Here is a 22,714-nt window from a genome sequence, read left to right on the forward strand (position 1 = left end):
TAGGTAACGAGAGAAATGGTTTATTTGGTAACAAGGAATAAAAAGAAATTCTTTAACTTTTCTCTCTTTTGGTGGTTGACTGCAGTGGCCAGATGGACGGCAACACACACGAACCCTCAGAGCAGTTCCTGTGCTGAAATGCGGAGGAACCGCGTTCTTCACCCTCTAGGCAGAGGGGCCGGCTGCTGTGCTCTCTGGTGTCTCGGTGGCCGCTGTTGTCTCCTTCTTGTCCTCAGGCTTCATGGCAGGAAACAGAAGTACTTCCTACAGAGGAGCAAGACAGACTGCAAAATTAAAAAGCACCAGGAGCTTGGTGGCACAAATCTGTAATCCCGGCACTGAGGAGGCAGAGGCAGGTGGATCTCTGTGAGTTTGAGGCCAGCCTGGGCTACAGAGTGAGTTCCAGGAGGACAGCCAGGGCTACACAGAAAAACCCTGTCTCAAAAAACAAACAAACAAACGAATGAATGAATGAATGAATGAATGAATGAATGAATGAATAAATGGCCCCACGAATATTTTTTGTTGTTGTTTTCGCAGCTATCCTTATTGCTTCTGTCTCTGTTGTTACTGACCAAATCCAGAGAACTACACACCTTAACACAAAACCACCTAGGCGCCATGTCAAAAGAATGAATCAACACAGGTTCTAGTAAAAGTGACTTTCAGCGGCTGGAGAGAGGGCTCAGCAGTCACGAGTACTTGCCGTTCTTGCAGAGGACTCAGCCACATGGTGGCTTATAGCCACGTGTAACTTCTTAGAGGGGATTTGACAATCGGCCTCTGCAGGCACAATGTATGCTTGTGGTGCAAAACAGTCGTATGTATAGTTTTTTTAAACTCATTATTTTTTTTTTAAAGTGAACTTCCTCCTAGGCATACATTAACATAATCTCAGTTCTGGAGGTAGAGGCAGGAATATCAGGAGTTCAAGGTCACTGAACTACAGTGGAGATCCAAGAGAGCCCTGTTGTGGGATATTTGTACACTGTGTGAAGGTGTATGCTGTGATTGGTGTAATAAAAAGATGAACGGCCAATAGCTAGGCAGAAGGTATAGGCAGGACTTCCGGGCAGACAGAGGAAGTAGGAGGAGGAATCTAGGCGAGTGAGAGAGTTGCCATCCAGTGTGGAGGAAGCAGGATGGGTAGTACTGAGAGATGAGGTACTGACCCCAGCTACCTGAGACCCTGTCTAAAAGACAGTAATAATAAATGAACAACAAATGGATTTCCTTCTCTATAAAATACAATAAAAACAGTGTTGGCACCTTACAGAACTGACTGATATGAGGCAATACATTTGGGAGGACTTAGCATTTCCCTGGATACTAAAGAAAAGCAAACTATTAGTGTCCCTCCTGTCTCAGGTAGGGTCAGGATTTTACTTCAGTCTTCTGTTGTGGAGTAGGATATGGAACATCTTCAGCATTTACTTTATTTTCCAGGCCCACCATGTTCTGCCTCCAGTACAGTGGAGTTCTGGGGAAGCGTGTACTGTGAAGTTTGTGCATACCTTGATATTGTTGGAATCTGTGAGAAACATAGTGACTCGGTCGATACCCATGCCCCAGCCGGCTGTTGGGGGCAGCCCATATTCCAGGGCAGTGCAGAAGTTCTCATCTATGAACATGGCTTCATCGTCACCAGCAGCCTTGGCCTAGAATAAATAAAGTCAAATGTAATAATCTAGTCCAGTGATTCTCCACCTTCCCAATGCTGCCACCCTTTAATACAGTTCCTCATGTTGTGGTGACCTCCAACCATAAAATTATTTTCATTGCTACTTCATAACTGTAACTTTGCTACTGTTATGAATTGTAATGTAAGTTTCGATATGCGATCCCCAAAGGGGCTGCAACCCACAGGTTGAGAGCTGCTGTTCTAGGTCATCTTAGCAATCACAAAGACACATCAAAACTTTCAAAAGAGATGCCAAAGATGCTCCTGACACTTAAGACTTGCTGGGAATTGATTTCCCAGTAACTCTAGGATTTAGCTATTTCTTCCAGAGACCTGGAGGTTAAGACTGACAAAGCAGGGGCAGGAGAGAGAGCTCAGAGGTTAAGAGTACTGACTGCTCTTCCAGACAGAGGTCGTGAGTTCAATTCCCAACAACCACATGGTGCCTCTCTCTGGTGCCCTCTTCTGGTTATTCATAATAAATAAATAAATCTTAAAAAAAAAAAAAAAAAAAAAAAAAAAGACTGACAAAGCATACCTCAGAGATGAAGCCTGTATTTTAAATTGAATGTGACTGTACATACCTGTAGTTCTAACACTTGGAAGGCTGAGGCAGAAGGATTGACAAGAGGAGGCTAGTCTGGTTTACATAACTAATTCCACGCAACCAGGGCTAAACAGTGAGATCTTGTTTCAAAAAGCCAACAGGGGCAGGTATCGCTCATTATTTTATAGAAATAATATATAGTAATTAAATTTTTATGTCTCAGAATGTGGGCAAATTTCTCTGAACAAAAATGTTCCTCTGCTTGGGGATTTGGGACTCCAAATAGACAAGTTCTCAGCTCCTATGGGATGGTACTAAAGAAACCACCATCATGGCAGAGGCAGAAGACAGCTTTGGACACTGTCTTCCTTAGATCTTCATGTGTCACGCATGCTCGAACCACCTCAGGAACGGTGCAATCTACACCAGGAATGGTGGCACACTCAGGGGGATCACTCCGAGTTTCAAAACCAGCCTGGTCTACAGAGAGAGTGCCAGGACAGCCAGGACTTCATAGAGAGACTGTTTCAAAAAAAAAAAAAAGAAAAAAAAAAAGAAAAAAAACCCAAAACACCCCCCTAACACACACACACACACACACACAAAAAAAGAGGTATAGTCTGAGAAAAGTATGTTCTTGCTAAATGAATGTATATGCAAGACAAGTACCTTCTCCAGAGGTGATCTTAAACTCATTTTATGCATCATATAATCAAAGCCTTGAGTCTCAGCTGGGTATGGTAGTGTGGCCCTAATAATCCCAGCCCTTAGAGGTAGAGACAAGAGGATCAAGGATTCAAGGGCAGCCATAGCTACCTGAGATACTGTCTCAAAAACAAAGAGCAGCTCTACTTTGAATGTGACTTCCTCCTACAGAGCCTCTTTATGGGCTAGAGAATTGGCTCAGTGGTTAGAAGATGCTCTTCCAGAGGACCCAGGTTTGATTCCCAACTCCCATACAGTGGCTCACAATTATCTTTAACTCCAGCTCCAGGGGATCCAACTCCCTTTTCTGCCCTCCTTGAGCACTGTGTGCACGTGGTATACTGATACACATGCTGACAAAACACCCATATACGTAAGACAAAATAAAAAAAAATTTAGCCGGGCAGTGGCACACTCCTTTAATCCCAGCACTTGGGAGGCAGATGCAGGTGGATCTCTGAGTTTGAGGCCAGCCTGGTCTACAGAGCGAGATCCAGGACAGCCAAGGTTACACAAAGAAAACCTGTCTTGAAAAAACAAATAAACAAACAAACCATGAACAAAAAAACTCAAAACAAAACCCTAGAAAATTGAAAAAGCCTCTTGGCTTTGGTTGAGACACTGAGAAAGTGGACATCAACAGAGGGTTAGGGCCAGTACTTCCTGGTGAGCGAGCTCAGTGATGAAACAGATGTCACTGCTCACCCTCCTTCCTTACCTTGGCCTGTTCCTCAAACAGCTGCCGCTGCCGCATGGGATCATTCAGCTCAGTGTAGGCATTGCAGATTTCCTTCTTCATGACAAATAGCTCAAAGCGCTCAGTTAGACCCTCTTTGGAGCGGTGCCTGGGAACATGACCACAAAGGATGAATATTCAGGGCTCTGGTAATAACCTGACGCAAAAATTGAACCCTGAAGCCTCACCAAGGCCCAGCACCAGTCACTGGCACCAGAGTGAAGGTGAGAGAGACCGGAAGATTTGATTTATTCCCAACAGGCAGTGGAGCTGACTGAATCCATGCCCTTCTGCTTCGCCCTCATTCTCTAGGCTGCCCACTCGCTTTGGTCAAGTAGCTATCAGCAAAGGTCTAGCATGTTTGCTTGTTGAGGCTTATTCTTTTGGATGCCTGCCTTGGGAACCCAACCACCATGCAGACAAAAGCCAGACTACTGCCAGAGAAATCAGGTGAAGAGGCCCTAGAATTCCCACCCTAGTTACTGTATCAAGGCGTGGTGCAGAAAGACCACTAAGCCAACACAGAGCATCCAAACAATCTCTCACTTCACACCATTCACTTCTGTTTTTGTTTGTGAAAAGCAGCACTGAAGACTGAACCTAAGGTCATGTTAGCTAAATGTTCTACTGCATAGGTACAGCCCCAGCAGCCCCAGGCCTACCTCAGGGGTTTTTATGCAGCAACAAACCGTATCTCACCATTTGGCCAGAGGGCTCATAATCTGTGGGTGATCGCAGATGAATGTAGGACTGATGCATGTCACCTCGAGGAACTCTCCAACAAGCTTAGTGAAAAACAAAGCAGAAGTAGACATGGCATCTGAGTATCATTGACAGTCTAGCCCAAGAGGGGGCCTTAGCTCCAGTGTAGCGGGGGTCATCTTGTAGCTTTTTCAAAGGACAGAGTATTAACTAAGATAATATACATGAACTATTGGCACAGAGCTTATTATAGTTCAAAGTTTCTTTCTGCTTATATCTCACTGGGCTGGGAATTGAAACACCCCTCCCCAGGCCTTGACTTGCTAGGTCAGTACTTTACCACTGAGCTACATTTCCCAACCCCAATTCCAGGTTTCTTAATTCTCCTGCTCCTCTGTATGGTTTTCTCGTAAAGCTGCAGGAACAAATTTGCCTCATGAACCCATTTCCTAGGGTTAAGGTGCCGCTCAGCACTGGATGAGCACAAGTGTGCCATCTCACCTTATCAAGGAGCCTGGCTGTGGTCCGAGGTGGGGGGCATTCAACAGCTTTTGCAACACAAATATCATCAAGAATTTTTCGAGTTTCTGTGACAGAAATGTACAAGTTAGGACAGGGAGCATCACTGTGGTCTAGGAAAAGTATCTATAAATATGAAATGTGAGATATTTTAGCTTTGACCCAATAAATGCAGAGCTGACTGGAAGGAAGGGAGGAAGGAAAGAAGGAAGGTGGGAGGGAGGGAGGGAGGAAGGGAGGAAGGAAGGGGAAAGAAGGAAGGGGAAGGAAGGAAGGAAGGAAAAGGAAGGAAGGAAGGAAGGAAGGAAGGAAGGAAGGAAGGAAGGAAGGAAGGAAGGAAGGAAGGAAGGAAGGAAGGAAGGAGGAGTATTTTACCTTCAGTTTCAAAGAGGCTGGTTTTTGGCAGCTTCACACCCAGGGCTTTCTCAAGTTCTTCCACCATGCTGATTCTTCGGAAAGGCGGGGTGAAGTCAATCTCATAGGCTTGGCCTTCTGGCCCGTCTGGGTGGTAGGTGATCTTGTAACTGCCTGTAATGCTTTTCACCATCCCTGGGGGAAAAGCAGCATCTCATGGACTGACCACAGGAAGCTCTCCTCTGAAAGCAGGACTGCAGTCTCCCAGACCTGAGCTGAAGACAGCAGGACTCACCTGACAGCATCTTCTCTGTGATCTCCATGAGGTCGTGATAGTCTGCGTAGGCCATGTAGAACTCACAGGTGGTGAACTCAGGATTGTGAGTCAAATCAATTCCTTCATTCCGGAACTGGCGCCCAATTTCATAAACCCGGTCAATGCCACCAACCACCAGCATCTACCAAAAACACAGGGCCACAGTCATGTGTTAATAGCCCTGATAAACTCCTGTGCACTAACTGGTTTTCATACTTAGGTATGTTCTCACTCAAAATAGCACCCTGCTGTCTTTAGACTCTTGTAGCAGGCATCCTTTGGTTTTCTTTGGCTGTGCGGGACTCCAGAGTCTCTCCCTATGTCTTTGTTATTTGCCATTTGGTGATCTGAGTTGCTCCAAAGCCTCTTCTGGGGTTAGGTTATAGGCAAGTGACCCTGCTCCACCTGCCAGACACACTAGTGATATGTCACAGAAGCCACTAAAGGAAGGTGTAGGTATTACACAGAATTCACTCTGGCGAAGGGGACCAGAGGCACCAGAGGCTGCCATCTGCAGAGATCCTAGCGCAGTGCCTTGTCTTAGTAGGAGCTGGTGCTCCCTGTGACAGCAGCGCAGGGGTATGAGCTGGCATCATTCCCGGTCACCGATCCAGGCACAACTCTCTGACCGTCAATTGTGGCTTCCTAACACAGGTGAGTTTGCTTTCATGTGTCTGCAACTAAGAATCTTGGATGACAGTCTTTGGTATTTACACTGCTAATTTGAAGAGATTTCTTTTTAATTTCTAGGAAGAAGTTAAAATCATCAAAAGTCCTTTTATGAAAGACTGAACTTAGAAGGATTGGGATGTAGTTCAGTGGCAGACGTTTTTTCCTTCTTCTGAGATAGGGTCTCACTGTGTAGCCTTGGCTGGCTTAGAATTCACTATATAGACCAGGCTGGCTTCAAGCTCACAGGTTCGGCCTGCCTCTGCTTCCCAAGTACTGGCATTAAAGGTGTGAGCCACCATGCCTGGCCAGTTGTAAAGTTTTTGAAGAAGAAAAACAAAACAAAACAAACAAGACTAAACTCAGAACTAGTCCAAGGAAGACTGAAGTTAAAGCCTTCAGGGGAACTGAGGAGAAATGTGTACACACTTGTACAATGCCTTCAATCTTCGCTGCTTACAAGGAAATTCTACAAGAACCACACCAACCAACCTAAAGAACTGGAACAGTGTCCTGGCCGTTCTACCTTTGATGTTCCTTATTTCTGATTGTACTAGGCTAGCCAGTGGTTCTTCCAGCTTCCTGCTACTTGAAGGAAATGGGGTGTGTGGTTATTGACTACCTTATGGTAGAGTTCTGGAGCAATTCTCATATATAAGTTCATGTCCAGCTCATTGTGGTAGGTGATGAAAGGCTTGGCCACAGCTCCCCCTGGGATGATGTTCATCATGGGAGTTTCAATCTACAACAGACAGAAACAAACAGTTCTCAGATACATACCAGAGGCCTTGAGGACAGGTCATCCTTGGTATGGAACATAGTCTAGGCCTGTCATATACCAAAAGTAAAACTCTGTAACGTAAGTGCTTGATGGAAAACAGACAGTGCATCTCTATTTCTAGTAATAACACAGCACTGATGCCAGGTGTTGGGAGCACACGCCTTTGACCTCAGTACCCAGGAGGCAGAGCAGGCAGATCTCTGTGTGTTCCAGGCCAGACTCCAAAGCTACACAAAGAAACCCTGTCTCAAAAAAACAAAACAAAGCAAAAAGTTGCCGTGGTCACAGTGTCTTTTCACAGCAATAGAACAGTACCTAAGACATTTACAGTATTTACAATTTAAATCCTTTAATTCTTTTTCTTTCTTTTTTTTTTTAGAGACAGGTTTTCTCTGTGTAGCTTTGCACCTTTCCTGGAACTCACTCTGTAGACCAGGCTGGCCTCGAACTCACAGAGATCCGCCTGCCTCTGCCTCCCAAGTGCTGGGATTAAAGGCGTGCACTACCACCACCACCACCACCACCACCACCACCACCACCACCACCACCACCACCACCACCACCACCTGCCGCCCGGCTTTAACTAATTCTATGTTTAGAAATTCAAATATAAGCCAGGTGTGGTGGACTTGCCTTTAATCTCAAGACTCAGGAGGCAGAGGCAGTCAGATCTGTCAGCTATAAGTTCAAGGCCAGCCTGATCTTTATAGTGAGTTCCAGGACAGCCAGGGCTACATAGTAAGACTGTGTCTCAAAAATAAATAAACTGGGCTGGAGAAATGGCTCAGAGGTTAAGAGCATTGACTGTTCTTCCAGAGGTCCTAAGTCCAATTCCCAGCACCCATGTGGTGGCTCAGAACCATCTGTAATGAGATCTGGCGCCCTCTTCTGTGTACATAATAAATAAATAAATCCCAAATAAATAAATAAATAAATAAATAAATAAACTAATTTTAAAAAATCCAAATTAAAAAATATTAGCCTACATGTATGATATTCACTGAAACATTACAAAAGAGAACCAGAAATAATTCCAAAGTATCAGTACAGAAAACAAATATGCTCTTTAAGAAGCAGTAGGGGGTGGGGGCATAGAGGGGACAGGAGACATGGCTCAGAGGTTAAAAGCACTGGTTGCCCTTCCAGAGGTCCTGAGTTCAATTCCCAGCACCCACATGGTGGCTCACAACCACCTATGAGATTTGGTGCCCTCTTCTGGCAGCAGGCATACATGCATGTAGAACACTGTATCCATAATAAATAAATTTTTAAAAAAGCAGTAGAGGGTTGGAGAGATGCTCAGCATTAAGAGCACATCCTGCTCTTGCAGAGGACCCATGTCAGGTAGCTCACAACCACTGTAACTGCAGCTCATGGTAATCCCAATCTTCTGGTCTCCAAAGGCACATACACACAATTAAAAAAAAAACAAAAACCAAAAAACCAAAAACAGGCCAAGAGGACACCAGGCTTCCTTCTCTATCCTTTGCACATAGATGCACGTACCTGCATACACATGTGCATACAAAATCCACAGACACACAAACACACACACTATAAAAAGAGAAGGATAAAAACAAAATACCTGTGTGACTCCAGTATGTCAAAAAAAAGCAGTGCACATCACAGTACATACAGCATGACTGTAATCTGAATAATAAAAATAAACTCCTCGAAACATTTACATGTAGCAAGCATACATATGTAGTGTATTTATGTGTGCATATATGTGCATACACACAGTAAAAGTGACAGAGTGCATATATCAAATTCTAATTTAGGAAGGGAAGTCAGGTGAAGAAAGCAGAGTGCTTTCAGTTTTGTTTATATTTCTTTCTTTCTTTCTTTTTTTTTTTTTTTTGGTTTTTCGAGACAGGGTTTCTCTGTATAGTATGATACTACATAGAGAGTAGTCTTTGGAGTTTGTCCTTGAACTCACTCTGTATCCCAGGCTGGCCTGGAACTCACAGAGATCCACCTGGCTCTGCCCCCCCCACCCCCCCCCAGTGCTGGGATTAAAGGTGTGTGCCACCACCGCCCGGCTACATTTATTTCTTACCTGAATCTACACTACATGTACTTGCATTTTCATACAATTAAAAGGTGTGTGTGTGTGTGTGAGAGAGAGAGAGAGACAGAGACAGAGACAGAGAGGGAGGGGGGAGAGAGAGAGAGAGAGAGAAACAGACAGGCTGGCCTGGAGGTCACTATGGAAACCAGGCTGCACTTGAATTCAGAGATCAACCTGCCTTTGTTTCCCATGCTAGGATTAAAAGTATGAACTACCATGCCTAGCCTCTAAACAATTTTGGGGGACAGGGGACTGGGCCGAGACAGGTCTCACTGTGTATCCCTGGCTGGTCTTGAACTCACAGAAATCTGCTTGCCTATGTGCTTGCCTCCTAAGTGCTTGGATTAAGGGTGTGTGTCACCATAGCTGGCTACTAAAGACTATTTTAATGCTACAGACTCTCTAAAAATGATTGAAAATGGCGTCATTAGCACGTGGGTAGGTAATGTTCTGGAAGCCAGGTCCTGCTTCCTAATGAGCACTAAACAAGGCAGAACAAAGACATTGACAAGGGGGTGTTTTCCTGAGGCATGAAGGACACTGGCAGGACAGCTGTGTAAAGACGGACACTCAGAGACAAGCACAGCAGGGCAGGCCCCATTCCAGGTAAAACCCCTCGGCCGTCGGTCACCTCTAGGAATCCCAGCTCATCCAAGAAACTCCGTATATATGTGATGATCTTAGAGCGGACGATAAACTTCTGCCTCACGAAGTCATTCAGTATCAAGTCCAAGTATCTCTGACGATACCTTGTTTCCTAGACCAAAAGCAGCGGTTAGAAATCAGTTTTAGGAGACAGCAGGACACGACAAGCGACGTGTATCTTAGAGAAGAGCTCACAGGACGGCCCAGCTCACCTTGTCCTTGAGGCCAAAGTGAAGATGAGGCAGCATATGCAGGCAGGGAGACAAGAGTGTGATGTCATAGGGGATGATGCTCAGCTCACCCTTCTTGGTTTTCCCAGGATTCCCCTGAACTCCAATTATATCTCCCCGGCGCAGTTTGTTGTTGATACGAACAAATTCTTCCTCTGATTTATAATTCCTGAGTGAAAGGAATGTAACAATGTATAGTTCTTCAAATTAATAGACTACTGGCTTACTCAGGAAACTTCCCTGTTACTGTGAGCCAGTCCAAGAAGAGTCCCCACTTCAGGGACAACTGCTGGATTCCTTTTATGCTTACTGTCCTAAAGTAAGAACAGTCATTCACTTCTAGACCTTTTCACCTTCTACTCGACTGTACCCAGCCATGTCCCGCCCCTTGCTACCCTTACTCTAAACAGCAACGGGAAAATAGGATCACACTAGCCGTGTCTTCAACTGTTCCTGTTACTCTGGGGTATGACATGGGATCTTGAACTGACTATTTCTGTGTACCTGGAGTTGGCCATGACTTGTAACTTGACCCCCTCTCCTCGAAGGTCATAGAAGATGAGCTTTCCCCCAGAGGCTCTTTTCGCATGGATCCGACCTAGAAAGAAAACAGCGAAAACACCAGTGGAATGAGAAACCCTTGAAGCTCCCTGAGCAACACCGATCACGGCAATCTGAGCGTGGCCCGAGGTCTGCGGCCTCCTCTCTTTTCATGTCAGTGGTCTTCATTAAAACCAGTCAGAGCTATACAGGAAGACCTCACTTTAAAGATGGTCAGTGCGTTCTGGATGGCAGTGGGAACGACAACACAGGTTTTAGGTTTTTCTAAATCTTTACATAAAAATTAAAGCCCAGCAGTGGTGGTGATTGTCTTTAATCCCAGCACTCAGGAGGCAGGGGCAGGTGGAGCTCTGTCAGTAGTGGCCAGCCTGGGCTACAAAGTAAGTTCCAGGACAGCCAGAGCTGTTATACAGAAAAACTCTGTCCTGAAAAACCTAAACAAACAAAGAAAAGTATGATTGGATAGGCTAAGCTAAACCCATTAATAAAAGTTTATGTGGAGAAAGGCCAGGCACAGTGGCACATTCCTTTAGTCCTACCACTTGGGAGGCAGAGGCAGAACTGCATAGTGAGACCCTATCTCAAAAATAAAAAAATGATATAAAGCTAAAGAAGGAGATACTCCTAAGAATCCCAAAATATAAGCAGTGTGCAGTAAACCTCCACACGTAGGGAAAAATCCATGGTCAAGGGCTGGGCATCTGACGGATCTGAGAACTGTAGAACTAGAGATGGCCAAGGGTGTTCACTGAAGAACGTGAACTTAGGCTAGGTGAGGACAGCAGCGGAGCCTGGAGAGGCTGTACCTGTTTCCATACAAGTGAGGGCTAGAAGACCTAGAAGACCTGGAGGGGATGGAACAGTAAGCCATGAAACTCTCTAAGCTCATCCCGAAGGTTCCTTTCCAGGACAGGGCCGCACAAGGCACTACAAAGCAAGGCGGAGGAAGGAACCCAGGAAATCCCAGAATTGTAACCAGCTACCGTGTTTGTGAACACTTCACAAAACCCCCAGAGTACATACAGTGAAGGTGAGAATGAAACCAATCTTCCTTTAAACACGCCAGAAAATGAGGACTGGGGATGTAGCTCAGTGGGCAGAGTGCTTGCCTTGCATGTACAAAGCTGAATTCAGCCCCCAGCACCACACAAACCAAGTGTGGTGGCACATGCCTGGAATCCCAGGCAGAAGCAACAGGGTTAGGAGTTCAAGGTCATTTTTGACTACATAGTAAGCTCAATACCAACCTGAGCTATGCGACCTTGTCTCAAAAAACAACAGCATGAATTTCACATAAAAATTAAGCAACAAAGAAGCACGGTGGGCTGGGGGATGCCTCAGCGTGCCAAGGTGGTGGTATGAAACTGATCAAAGATGTTGATATGCATTTGATTCCAGAACCCCACACAATAAGCAGGATTTGGTGGCTCAGTGGGAGGCAGCAGAGAGAAGCAGGAAAATCTGACAGGAGCAGCTAGCTTGGAGTACAGACAGACAGACACACAGTAGTACAGTGAATGAAATAAGAGAGGCCCTGTCTCCTGGGAGGCAACTAGGCAGTGGGACCAAGTCCTGTGCTCATTGCATGAGTTGGCTGTTTGAAACCTGGAGCTTATGCAGGGACACTTGGCTCAGTCTGGGAGAAGGGGACTGGACCTGCCTGGACTGAGTCTACCAGGTTGATCGCAGTCCTTGGGGGAGGATTTGCCCTGGAGGAGGTGGGAATGGGGGGTGGGCTGGGGGTAAGGGGAAGGGGTAGGAGAGGGGAGAATAGGGGTACCCGTGGCTGATATGCAGAACTGAATGGTATTGTAAAATAAAATAAATAAAATTAAAAAAAAAGAGAGATAGTGAAAGAAACTAAAAAAAAGAGGCCCTGTCTCAAACAGGGAAGGAAAGAACAGACTCCAGAAAAGGTATTCACTGACTCTATGAGCACAGCTGCATTCTCACACACATGAAATGAAATAAATGTATACTTTTTAAAACGCTTAAAAAAATTTAATAGTCACAATTACTTTAAAGAACTGATAGTTCACTATCTTCAAATAGAGTCTCAAACAAAATCCAAAGCAAGAAGCAACAAAACAAAACAAAAAACCCCACAAAAATTACATCCAAGAAAAATACCTGAAATAAAAAGGGGGTGACTACATGGAGAATGCTGGAGAATGGATGAGCAATTAAGAGCACCTGTGCTTGTCCAGAGGACCTGGGTTTGGTTCCCAGCACCCACATGGTGGTTTACAACCATCTGTAACTGAAGAACTTCCCTCTCCTGACTTCTGCAGGTACCAGCATGCACACAGTGCACACACATACATGCAGGCAAAACATTGCTACATTGCTAAGTATAAAATAAATCTAACAACAAAACAATGTGAAAATCCTCTATCTAAAAGCACATTCATACAAACACTAAACCAGAACCACTAACATCAAAAAGTGTTGGTGGGTATGGTGGAGATACCTGTAGTCTCAGCACTTGGCAGGAATTTAATGCTAGCCTGAGCTTCAGGAGACCCCGTTTCAAAAACCAAAACATAGTATCAGAGGCCGAAGAGACAGAAAGCATAGATGACAAAGTGCTTGCCTCACATGCATGGGGAACTGAACTCAATACTTAGAAATCACAGTAGCGGAGGGAAGGGCACACTACAGAGATGGCTCAGTAGTTAAGAAGACTCACTGCTCTTCCAGAGGACCCGCGTTCGGTTCTCAGCACCCATATTGGGAGGCTCACAACTGCCTGTATCCCAGCTGCAGGGGACCTGACACTCTCTTTTAGGCTCTGTGGGCACCTGCACACATATTTGAGGTACACATAAATAAACAATAAATCTTAAAATGCAATTTAAAAAATACTAGGTGTGGCACTCACTTGTAACCCCAGTGCTGAGGAGGCAGACTCAGGAGTGTCCCTGGGGCTTGCTGGACAGCCAGCCAATTAGCTTAGCCTACTCCAAAAGCTTCAGGCCTGCGAGGGAGGGGCCTTATCTCAACAAAAATGTGGACAGCACCTGAGCCTGAGGATTGACACTGAAGGTGACCTCTGACCTCTACATGCACGTGCACACAGGAATTGAGTACATAGATGGACACACACACACACACACACACACACACACACACACACACTTTAGGAAAATGAATGGGCTTTTGACATTTAGGTATGGCAAAGGTTCTACCTATGTAGTAAGATTATGGGTGATTTTTTTTCTCTTTATTTTCTGTGAATGCCCTACATTTTCTCCAACCAGTAGTTTTACTATTTTGGGGGAAGGACATTAAAAATCTCAAATCCATAAGTAATGTTCTAGAAATACATGCCTGAGAGTAGAGACAAAAAGTTAAATTAGGTGACTGGGCCATGTTTTGGGGGATGTGTGGGGCGTTTACCCACCAACCCCACAGCTTCCCAGAGTTTTCTTGAGTGCAATCAGCAGGAAATATTAGATAGAAGGATTTATAGCGGAGAATCTTGCAGAGATAAACAGATAGAAAATAAAGGATAGCCTCGAGAGGGCCTGGAACCTATGCCAACGGGCCCCGACTGTCTCTGGCCCAGGGTTTTTAGCCAAGGGGTGGAGCAAAAGACCTCCTCCCCCAGCACAGCCAAGTGCAGACCATCTCAGACACCTGCACTCAGGCCCGTGGTCCTGATCATCCTCTATGCAGACCTGCTGGGAAAAGCCACGAGGAACCCGAGAACGGGCTCCCACAGGGATGCAAAAAAATTCTTCTAGGATTATAAACTAGGAGCAGCATCCAGCCAGGAGGGCCCAGAGAACATCCCTTCTACAGAAGATCGCCTTATCTAGAACTCAACCCAGGCCTCAGGGCTGCTCTGTTTTCTGAGTAGATAGAAAGGTACCATCTCCAGTAAAGCAGCTTCAACACCAGCTGCGGACAGGGCAGCAGGGGATCTCAAGTGTGAGGGCAGCCTACGGATACAGCAGAATGCCGACTCTAAACATCAAAAGGGGCAGAGGGCAGAAGAGCACCCCAGGCCCTCCTCTGTGTTGGCAGAGGTGAGGAAGGCAAGTGGGCTGCCGGCGGCTCCTCCTACCTGCCACTTTTAAGGTGATGTCAGTCAGGTGGTCCCCGGGCTGCAGGTGACTATACTCCTGGATGAACTGAGTGAGTGAGATGTCCACATGGTACTTGTGTGGGTACGGGTCCTCCCCACTGACCTTCAGCTGCTGGACTGCTTGACTACGGATCTTGTAGTATTGCTGTGAAAAAAAGAGCCAGTCCTCAGAAGCGGAACATCTTGCAGAGTATTGCATTCGTGACTCTCCTTGTCCCTGTGACAGAGTACCACCTTCCGGAACCACTTGAAGGAGGGCGGAAGGTTATCTAGTTTAAGAGGGTTTGGTTAGGCAGAGAAGGAATGGCAGCTGGAACAGCTAGTCCAGGCCATCACAGACTTAGGGAACAACTTCATCTCTGGTTTTTTGAGACAGGGTTTCTCTATGTAGCTTTGGTGCCTGTCCTGGATCTCACTCTGTAGACCAGGTTGGCCTCAAACTCACAAAGATCCACCTGCCTCTGCTTCCCAAGTGCTGGGATTAAAGGTGTGCGCCACCACCGCCCCAACACATCTTCTTCTCTGTAGGTCAGGTAAGACAGACAAACAGGTCAGGATGAATGGGGCTGAACCACACTCCATTAAGACCCACCATCAGCGACTACCTCCTCCAATAGGCTCCACCTCCTAAAGCTTCCACAACCTTCCAAAGAAGCAGCACCATCTGGGGACTAAGAGCACAGGAGCCTGCAGGGGGCACAGTCATGACACTAATCAAGTCCTCTGCATTCTTGAAATAGGACTGACTATGGAACAAGATTCGAATGAAAAATAAAATATGTAGAGCCACAGAATGAATTCAAAATACAAGGTTCAACAGAACGAAAAAAAAGTGGAGTGCATCTAAAGTAAGTTAATTTTTATAGGTGGTCTCTTTCATGGACTGTATTTGCATGGTGGAGTCACTTTCCTAACTACACTTCTGGCTTCACATTAGACTCTTCCTTCCCTTGGGCAGGTTCATGGAACCCATAGGGTGCAAATATGGAATCTTCTACCACAGGAATTCTAAAAATCTAATAGTAGAAATTTAGCCTTAGAGTGTTACAAATGGGCATGGCTGTGTTTATGTACAAAACCAGGAAGGGAGGATGAAGTGCGAGAGTAGAAAAGTAGATTTGGCATGTGGATGTATTCTGCTGACTAAAAGACGCTCTAGCCGGGCGATGGTGGCGCACGCCTTTAATCCCAGCACTTGGGAGGCAGAGCCAGGCGGATCTCTGTGAGTTCGAGGCCAGCCTGGGCTACCAAGTGAGTCCCAGGAAAGGCGCAAAGCTACACAGAGAAACCCTGTCTCGAAAAACCAAAGACGCTCTAGTATATCTTGAGGGAAGATACCTCCTCTGATGTTGCTACAGGCTCAGCTATTTCCAAGGAGTATTGGCCTCTCCAAATTGTCTACTGGAATTGATATTAAAAATTCAGAGCTGGCCTTGCTTGCTGACCTTGACCTTGATATCTTCCCTGTGCTAATTATCTGCTGGGTTCCACCCTCCTGAATGCTTACAGGAAGTTCCTTGTCTGTGTATCCTGCATAATGGGCGTTAACAGCTTAGATGCAAGATTGTAAAACATCAGTAGCGAACTTCTGCCCTCTGGGGTTCTCCCACTGTGCTGTAAGCCTGTATTTAAAACCTCCTCCCTCCTTCAATAAACAGCATTCCACAAAAAAATAAAAAAATTCAGAGCTGGGCGGTGGTGGAGCACATCTTTAATCCCAGCACTTGGGAGGCAGAGGCAGGCAGATCTCTGTGAGTTCGAGGCCAGCCTAGTCTACAAAACGAGTTCCAGGACAACCAGGGCTACACAGAGAAACCCTCTGAAAAATAAATAAATAAACAAACAAACAAACAAACAAACAGGGCCTATATCTTTAACCAAATAAAAGGGCACACGCTGCCCTCTCCAATCCACTGGCAGTGATCCTTGCTGGTTCAAGTTCTTGTTAGTCACTGGCCTCTCATGCTGTCTGCCATAGCCTCTCCGAAGCTTTCCTGTGTCCACTCACGCAGTGGCCCAGGGGAACTCACGTTTGGGTCCAGAGTCTCCTCCTCAGCGCCCACACCATTGTCAACAGTGTGGTTGGTGACAGCAGCAGCAGCCTGGCTTAGCTGTTTCTCACTGAGCTCCTTCTGCTTGGCCTCTTTCTCGGCCACTTTCTTCTCGGCTTTCAGGCGTCTCTTCAGTTCACTGTGGGAAGATGACAGCACCCAGTGTGAAAGCTGCCTCAAGAACCCTCGACCACAAGAAGCTCCATTTCACTTTTCAAAAGTACGAGCAGCCTGTGGAAAGTGTCCCACACCCCTAAATAATTTCACTCCCCAACTCTGACCTGTTAGTCACTAAACTCCAAATGTGAACAAAAAGAAAACCTAAGCTTTGAAAAAAGAAGCAACAGATCATTTCTAGTATCTGCTTGGCATCAGAAACCAACCAGACCCAAGACGCACAAGGGCCAAGAGGCCCACACGTACCAGTTTATTTTTAGTCCTGGAACAGAGACTTCCCAGGAAGTCTGCAGGATAAACTTTTAAGCTCCCTGACACCAGAAACTTCATCTTGGTAGTCTGGTACCCCTGGCAGAAGACAAGTCCCTAAAGTACCAGTCAAGGCTGTGATAAGGCAATAAATACCTCTAACTCTGTCAGCCCATGGCTCTCCCAGAGAAGTGAGTTAGGCTGTGGAGAGAGCTGGTCTTCAGAGCGTTAAGAGACTCCCCAGTGACAATCTCACTGAGAACAGCTGTCAAAGACTGGTCTGGAGGCAGGGGCTGTGGCTCGGTTGCTTGCCCAGCATGCATGAAGCCCTGGGTTTGATCCTTAGCACTGCAGATGTGATGCTGCACATCTGTAACCCCAGTACTTGGGAGGTGGAGGCAGAGATCACAAGTTTAAGGTCATCTGCAGCTACATAGTGAATTGGAGGCCAGCCTGAGACCCGGCTCAAAACCAAACAAAACAACAAAACTGCTCTGACTTTAACACCAGGATGGAATACTACACAAAGCAGCACAACACAGTGAATATCACGCCAGTTTGTAGTCACGCTGCCTCGAGCTAAATTCTAAAACACTAACCACTTGAGTGGTCTTGAGCAAACGACTCCTCATGGTGTAGAAGAAGGAAATAAGACGCCCTCATCAGCTGTGAGGACTGAGATGTTAAAAGGAAATGACTGGTCCCAGAGTTTAGTTAGCACTCAAAAGTGAATTTGGGGTTCTTTCACTACTTATCTCTTACTATTCTGACTCCAGGGCAGAAACTGGACAAATCTGGATATATTTCTGATCAAGTCTCTCACTATCCAAACTTCATACATGTTATGTCAAACAAACTCAAAAACCAAAACAATGGGGAAACTCTGTGACCCTTATGATCTGAATTTGCTATTTAAATCCAGGAAAACTAAATTTATTTGGATAGACAAGAATATCTTCATTATTCAAAGAGAATTCACAGATCAGTCTTTCCAGCTGATAACTCTTTAATAGTGAATCATGGCAAAAGATTCTAAATTATGTTTGCATATTTTCTGGATTTTTTTTTTGTTTTGTTTTTTGAGACACGGTTTCTCTGTGTAACCATAGCTGTCCTCGAACTCACAGATCTGCCTGCCCCTGCCTCTGCCTCCCCAGTGCTGGTATTAAAGTGCCACCCAGTGTCTGGCTTTAAAACACACCCTTCACTTTCTTTTCTTTGTTTGGTAGTATTGGAGGCTGAGCCCAGGGCTCCAAGTGTGCTAGGTGAAAGGTCTAACACTGCATACCCTCAAGCTCCTTTTTAAATTTTGAAATGGGATTGCTAAATTGTTCAATCAGGACTTGAACTTGCAACCCTCCTCCCTTGGCCTCCTGAGTTCCTGGGGTTATAGCCATGCAGTGTTGTTCTTTGCTATAGCCTTCATTTTCAATATGAATCTACTGGGGGGGGGGTGACTTGGAGCTGCCAGGCGGCGGTGGTGGCAGCGACTTTGATGCCAGCACTTGGGAAGTGAGGTGGTGGATCTGAGTTTGAGGTCAGCCTGGTCCAGAACAGCCAGGACTACACAGAGAAATCTCTGTCTCATGTGCAAAATAATTGTGATGGCTTCAAAATAAGACAACTCTTTCTAGACACAATGTGTCATGTAAGTTGTTCATCTTTCTAACCGTCTGCTAGGTCTATCATTCTGTAATTCATTGAGCAAGGCTAAGTTCATCTTTCTAACCATCTGCTAGGCCTATCATTCTGTAATTCATTGAGTAAGGCTACTATCTGCCCCCAGCCCTCCCGCCCCCAATGTTAAAACAAATGTGTTTTCTACTTCACCCAGGTTTTACTCTTGTAGATTCTGAGGACAGTCCAAAAAGACCCTACAGTAGCACCAAAACTAAAGAGAGTTGATAAATAGACCCAGAAAGAAAGGGACTAGCTAGCACTAGAACTCCTTACTTCAGGCAGTGATGTAGCACATGCCTGGAATCCTGGAATGGGAAGTGAAAGCAGAAAGACCTGTAGTATAAGGCCAGCCTTCATCACACAGTGAGTCAGCCTGTCTCAATAAACAAAAAACAGTCAAAGGAGTGAAAAAGAAAAGAGAGGAGAAGGGACTGCAGGAGATGGGCTCTGAACTTACGAAGTAAGAAGGGATTCTTGGCTTGGGCAATAACAATCTGTCCAGAGACTTAGCCAGCTAACAGACACAGAAGGAAGGAAAGACTCTGCTCCCAGAGCAATAAAGGTTAAGGGCACCAACCTTCTTCTATCAGAAAGTGGCTTGTCCTTGTGGAGCGTTGTGAAGGGAGCAAGTTGACCCAGTCGAAGTTCCCTCTGACCCCATTCTGCCCGCGAGGTTTGGCACAGGGACCCCCTAACAAGCCTGACAGCAGCTTGCATCAACATGGCAGAGCACCCTGGAACTAATGATTACCACCACCTAGCAGGAAACAGAGATGTGTAGTCAGAGGGGACAAAGAGTATACACCCACTCAACCTGCACTCCTGAGGGGGAGCCATGGCTTGTGCTGACATTCACTGTCCCTCTGAACTCAGTCCCTCCTGACTAACATCTGCAATGTTCTCAGTCCTGACTATGGAAAACAAAAAGCTTCCATCTGGGATTAAGAACTCAAATGCAAGCCAGTCAACAGCTTTATATGTGCAAAAATGCTCACAACATCCTAAAGTATAGAAGGCAAAATGTGGGGTTCTGAAGTCTGGCTACTGGATAATGATGAAAACACCAAGTGCAAATTTTAGACACTCCCAGCTACTTGGCAGGTTGAGAAGGATCATTTGAGTCTAAGAGTTTGAGAATAGCCTGGTGATTACAGTGAAATCCCACCCCAGAAAATAAAGAAACCATACAAACACTAGCTACACGAAACGATCACTGAGCCAAAGAGAAAAGACAGATCCTTAGACAACACCATGTTTATGTATCTTTAACACTAGATGGCATGAGATCTACCAGGACCACACTCTACTGTGTTTAAATCATTTGAAGAGGAAATTTTCATTAGAACATGAGTGGCTTGAGCAGACAGCCCATCAGTTTTTAACTTTGAGGACGATATCAGGCATAAAATGGTCTTCAGTAAAGATTTCAGACCAAGAAATTCCAGGAACAACTAAGGAAAAGAAGGGAATCTTTTTCTTGGGGGAAGGGGTTTCGAGACAGGGTTTTTCTGTGTAACCCTGGCTGTCCTGGGTCTCGCTCTGTAGACCTGACTGGCCTCGAACTCACAGAGATCCGCCTGCCTCTGCCTCCCAAGTGCTGGGATTAAAGGTGTATGCCATCACTGCCCAGCAAAAGGGAATGTTAATCACAAAAAAAAAAAAAAAAAAAAAAATTGGCCCTCGATAATTCTAGGAACATACATCAAAACTGGTTTATTTTGCCAAGTGGTAGTGGCAGAGGCAGGTGGATCTCTGAGTTTGAGGCCAGCCTGGTCTATGGAGCGAGTTCTAGGACAGCTAAGGCTACAAAGAAAAATCCTATCTCAAAAAACAAAAAATAGGCAGTGGTGGTGCACGCCTTTAACCCCAGTACTTGGGAGGCAGAGGTAGGCGAACTTCTGTGAGTTTGAGTCCAGCCTGATCTACAAAGTGCAATCCAGGACAGGCTCCAAAGCTACACAGAGAAATCCTGTCTCGTAACCGCCCCCCCAAAAAAACAAAAACAAAACAATCTCCCCCAAACAAACAAAAAAGCAAATGATTTATTTTAGAAACTTGAGGATCACAGACTTGACACAGACGTCACTTTAGGTTCCTGTTCCAGTGCTTCAGAACAGTGCTACAAGACACATCAGGAACACATACTTTCACTATTGGAGCCGTGCGCATAGAAGCAAGCATTTTACCAAGCCACCCTCCCAACCCCTAGGAACATAAATCTTTACATAAAAAAAATCACCCAGGGCTATAGTTTGTGAATTTGAAAAGTGGACATTAATATTTCTCTTGCAAGATTACTCCTGAGATTAGCCAGGTTGTACAGTGCCAGCATGGTGTTTAACAGGTAAATGTTGCTCAAAAAAGTGGTAGGTGTATTTAAAAAAAAAAAAAAAAAAAAAAAAAAGCAGGGCGGTGGTGGCGAACGCCTTTCATCCCAGCACTCGGGAGGCAGAGGCAGGCAGATCTCTGTGAGTTCGAGGCCAGCCTGAGATCGAGTTCCAGGACAGGCTCCAAAACTACACAGAGAAACCCTGTCTGGGGGGGGTGGTGGTGGTAGGTTCTTAATTTACCTGAAAACTTTTATTGATTGCTCAAAATTTTAATTGTGATTTAATAAACTCCACCCAACTTCCTCTAAGGAATCCATCAAATAACTCTCCACAACCTATTAGGGAGCTAGCAACCCATACATTTAAACATTTCCTTTAAAATCATTCTAAAATACTCAAAGCAGAAGCCTAGACATAAAAGGAAAAATCAGCTCTTACCTAGAAAGTCTCTAGTATTTCCCTCAGGGCTCAACAAGAGGATTGATTGCTAGTGCACTAACTAAAGAAGCCATGGTATGTAATAGCTTAAACTATCTCCCACAGTTCTGGAGGACACTAACTATGTAGTTCTTCTAGGCATTCAGAAGACAGTGAAGTCATTGCTCATGTTCTGTGGTTCAAATGAGGAAGCCTGGACTAGAGAAAGTGTAGTATTTAGAAAGTGTAGTAACAGCCAGTTGAAGGGAGGTTAATCTACCTGTCCACGTTCATCTACACTCAGATCTGGGGTGGTTTACAAAGATACACCCAGCAGTGGAAAGGGGAGCCTGGTGTATCCAACTGAATATTTACTCATTTGTCTCAGGTCCTTTGAGTGACACATATGAGTAGGTGCACCACAGTCTCAGAATGGACCTCTTTTTACATGTAAGGTGCAAAATGATCTTGGATAGGCCAAGAAAAAATTGTAAGGTTCTTGTAACGGGAGTTCCCGCAGAGCATTACAGCTGGCCTGGTTCCAGAGCGCGAGCACCTGGGTTTTGTGACTGCTACCTTCTGTTTGAAGTATGGAAATCCTATCTGAGTCCTACACGGTGCAAAGCCTACGCAAAACTTGGTTGTGGGAGGACACAGAAAACTGAGATGTCCTGTGACCGGGAATTGCTTTGGCATTTATCTCTTTGGGCGGCTTCAGATAATCGTATAACAATAAAAAAAGCCTTTTGAGAAGGTACAGTCAGTTCACCAGAAGCTGACTCCCCCCTGCCGCCGCCCTGTTTCTTCCACGGACCCGCGTGAGCCGAACACCCGACACAACAGGTTCTTCTTTGAAGAGTAGATAGATATTTAGCCATTTTCCCATCTGTCCATTGGGGGAGTGGCTCAATTAAAAAAAAAACGCATTTCTTTTTTTTTTTTTTTTTTTTTTTTTGGTTTTTCGAGACAGGGTTTCTCTGTGTAGCTTTGCGCCTTTCCTGGAGCTCACTTGGTAGCCCAGGCTGGCCTCGAACTCACAGAGATCCGCCTGGCTCTGCCTCCCAAGTGCTGGGACTAAAGGCGTGCGCCACCACCGCCCGGCAAAAAACGCATTTCTTAAGAGGTAGAGGAAAAGTTAGTTTCACTTTGCACTCCTGTCACCTCCCTCCGCATGCTCGTCCCCACAGTCAGGAGCAGCGAACC

General features: G+C 45.5%; 1 protein-coding gene across 4 annotated transcripts in view; it reads right to left on the minus strand.

Moving 5' to 3' along the window:
- The window catches only part of Kars1 (lysyl-tRNA synthetase 1), a 23,109-nt gene continuing 395 nt past the window's right edge, over positions 1-22,714 (minus strand). For 3 of the 4 annotated variants that reach the window (XM_006974074.4, XM_042277743.2, XM_042277744.2), the window contains exons 2-14: positions 16,638-16,797; positions 14,587-14,752; positions 10,461-10,554; positions 9,939-10,125; positions 9,713-9,838; positions 6,852-6,971; positions 5,540-5,702; positions 5,266-5,439; positions 4,873-4,958; positions 4,369-4,454; positions 3,652-3,778; positions 1,515-1,658; positions 1-264 (exon numbers count right to left, since the gene is read on the minus strand). In XM_006974074.4, the coding sequence (XP_006974136.1) occupies positions 166-264; positions 1,515-1,658; positions 3,652-3,778; positions 4,369-4,454; positions 4,873-4,958; positions 5,266-5,439; positions 5,540-5,702; positions 6,852-6,971; positions 9,713-9,838; positions 9,939-10,125; positions 10,461-10,554; positions 14,587-14,752; positions 16,638-16,797 (1,732 nt within the window). In that variant the 3' untranslated portion in view covers positions 1-165. Of the gene's footprint in view, positions 265-1,514; positions 1,659-3,651; positions 3,779-4,368; positions 4,455-4,872; positions 4,959-5,265; positions 5,440-5,539; positions 5,703-6,851; positions 6,972-9,712; positions 9,839-9,938; positions 10,126-10,460; positions 10,555-14,586; positions 14,753-16,637; positions 16,798-19,341; positions 19,522-22,714 lie in introns of all 4 variants that reach the window. The other variant, XM_006974073.4, reaches the window with a different exon arrangement.

Source organism: Peromyscus maniculatus, chromosome 5 (assembly GCF_049852395.1).
Source record: "Peromyscus maniculatus bairdii isolate BWxNUB_F1_BW_parent chromosome 5, HU_Pman_BW_mat_3.1, whole genome shotgun sequence".
Lineage (NCBI taxonomy): Eukaryota > Metazoa > Chordata > Mammalia > Rodentia > Cricetidae > Peromyscus > Peromyscus maniculatus.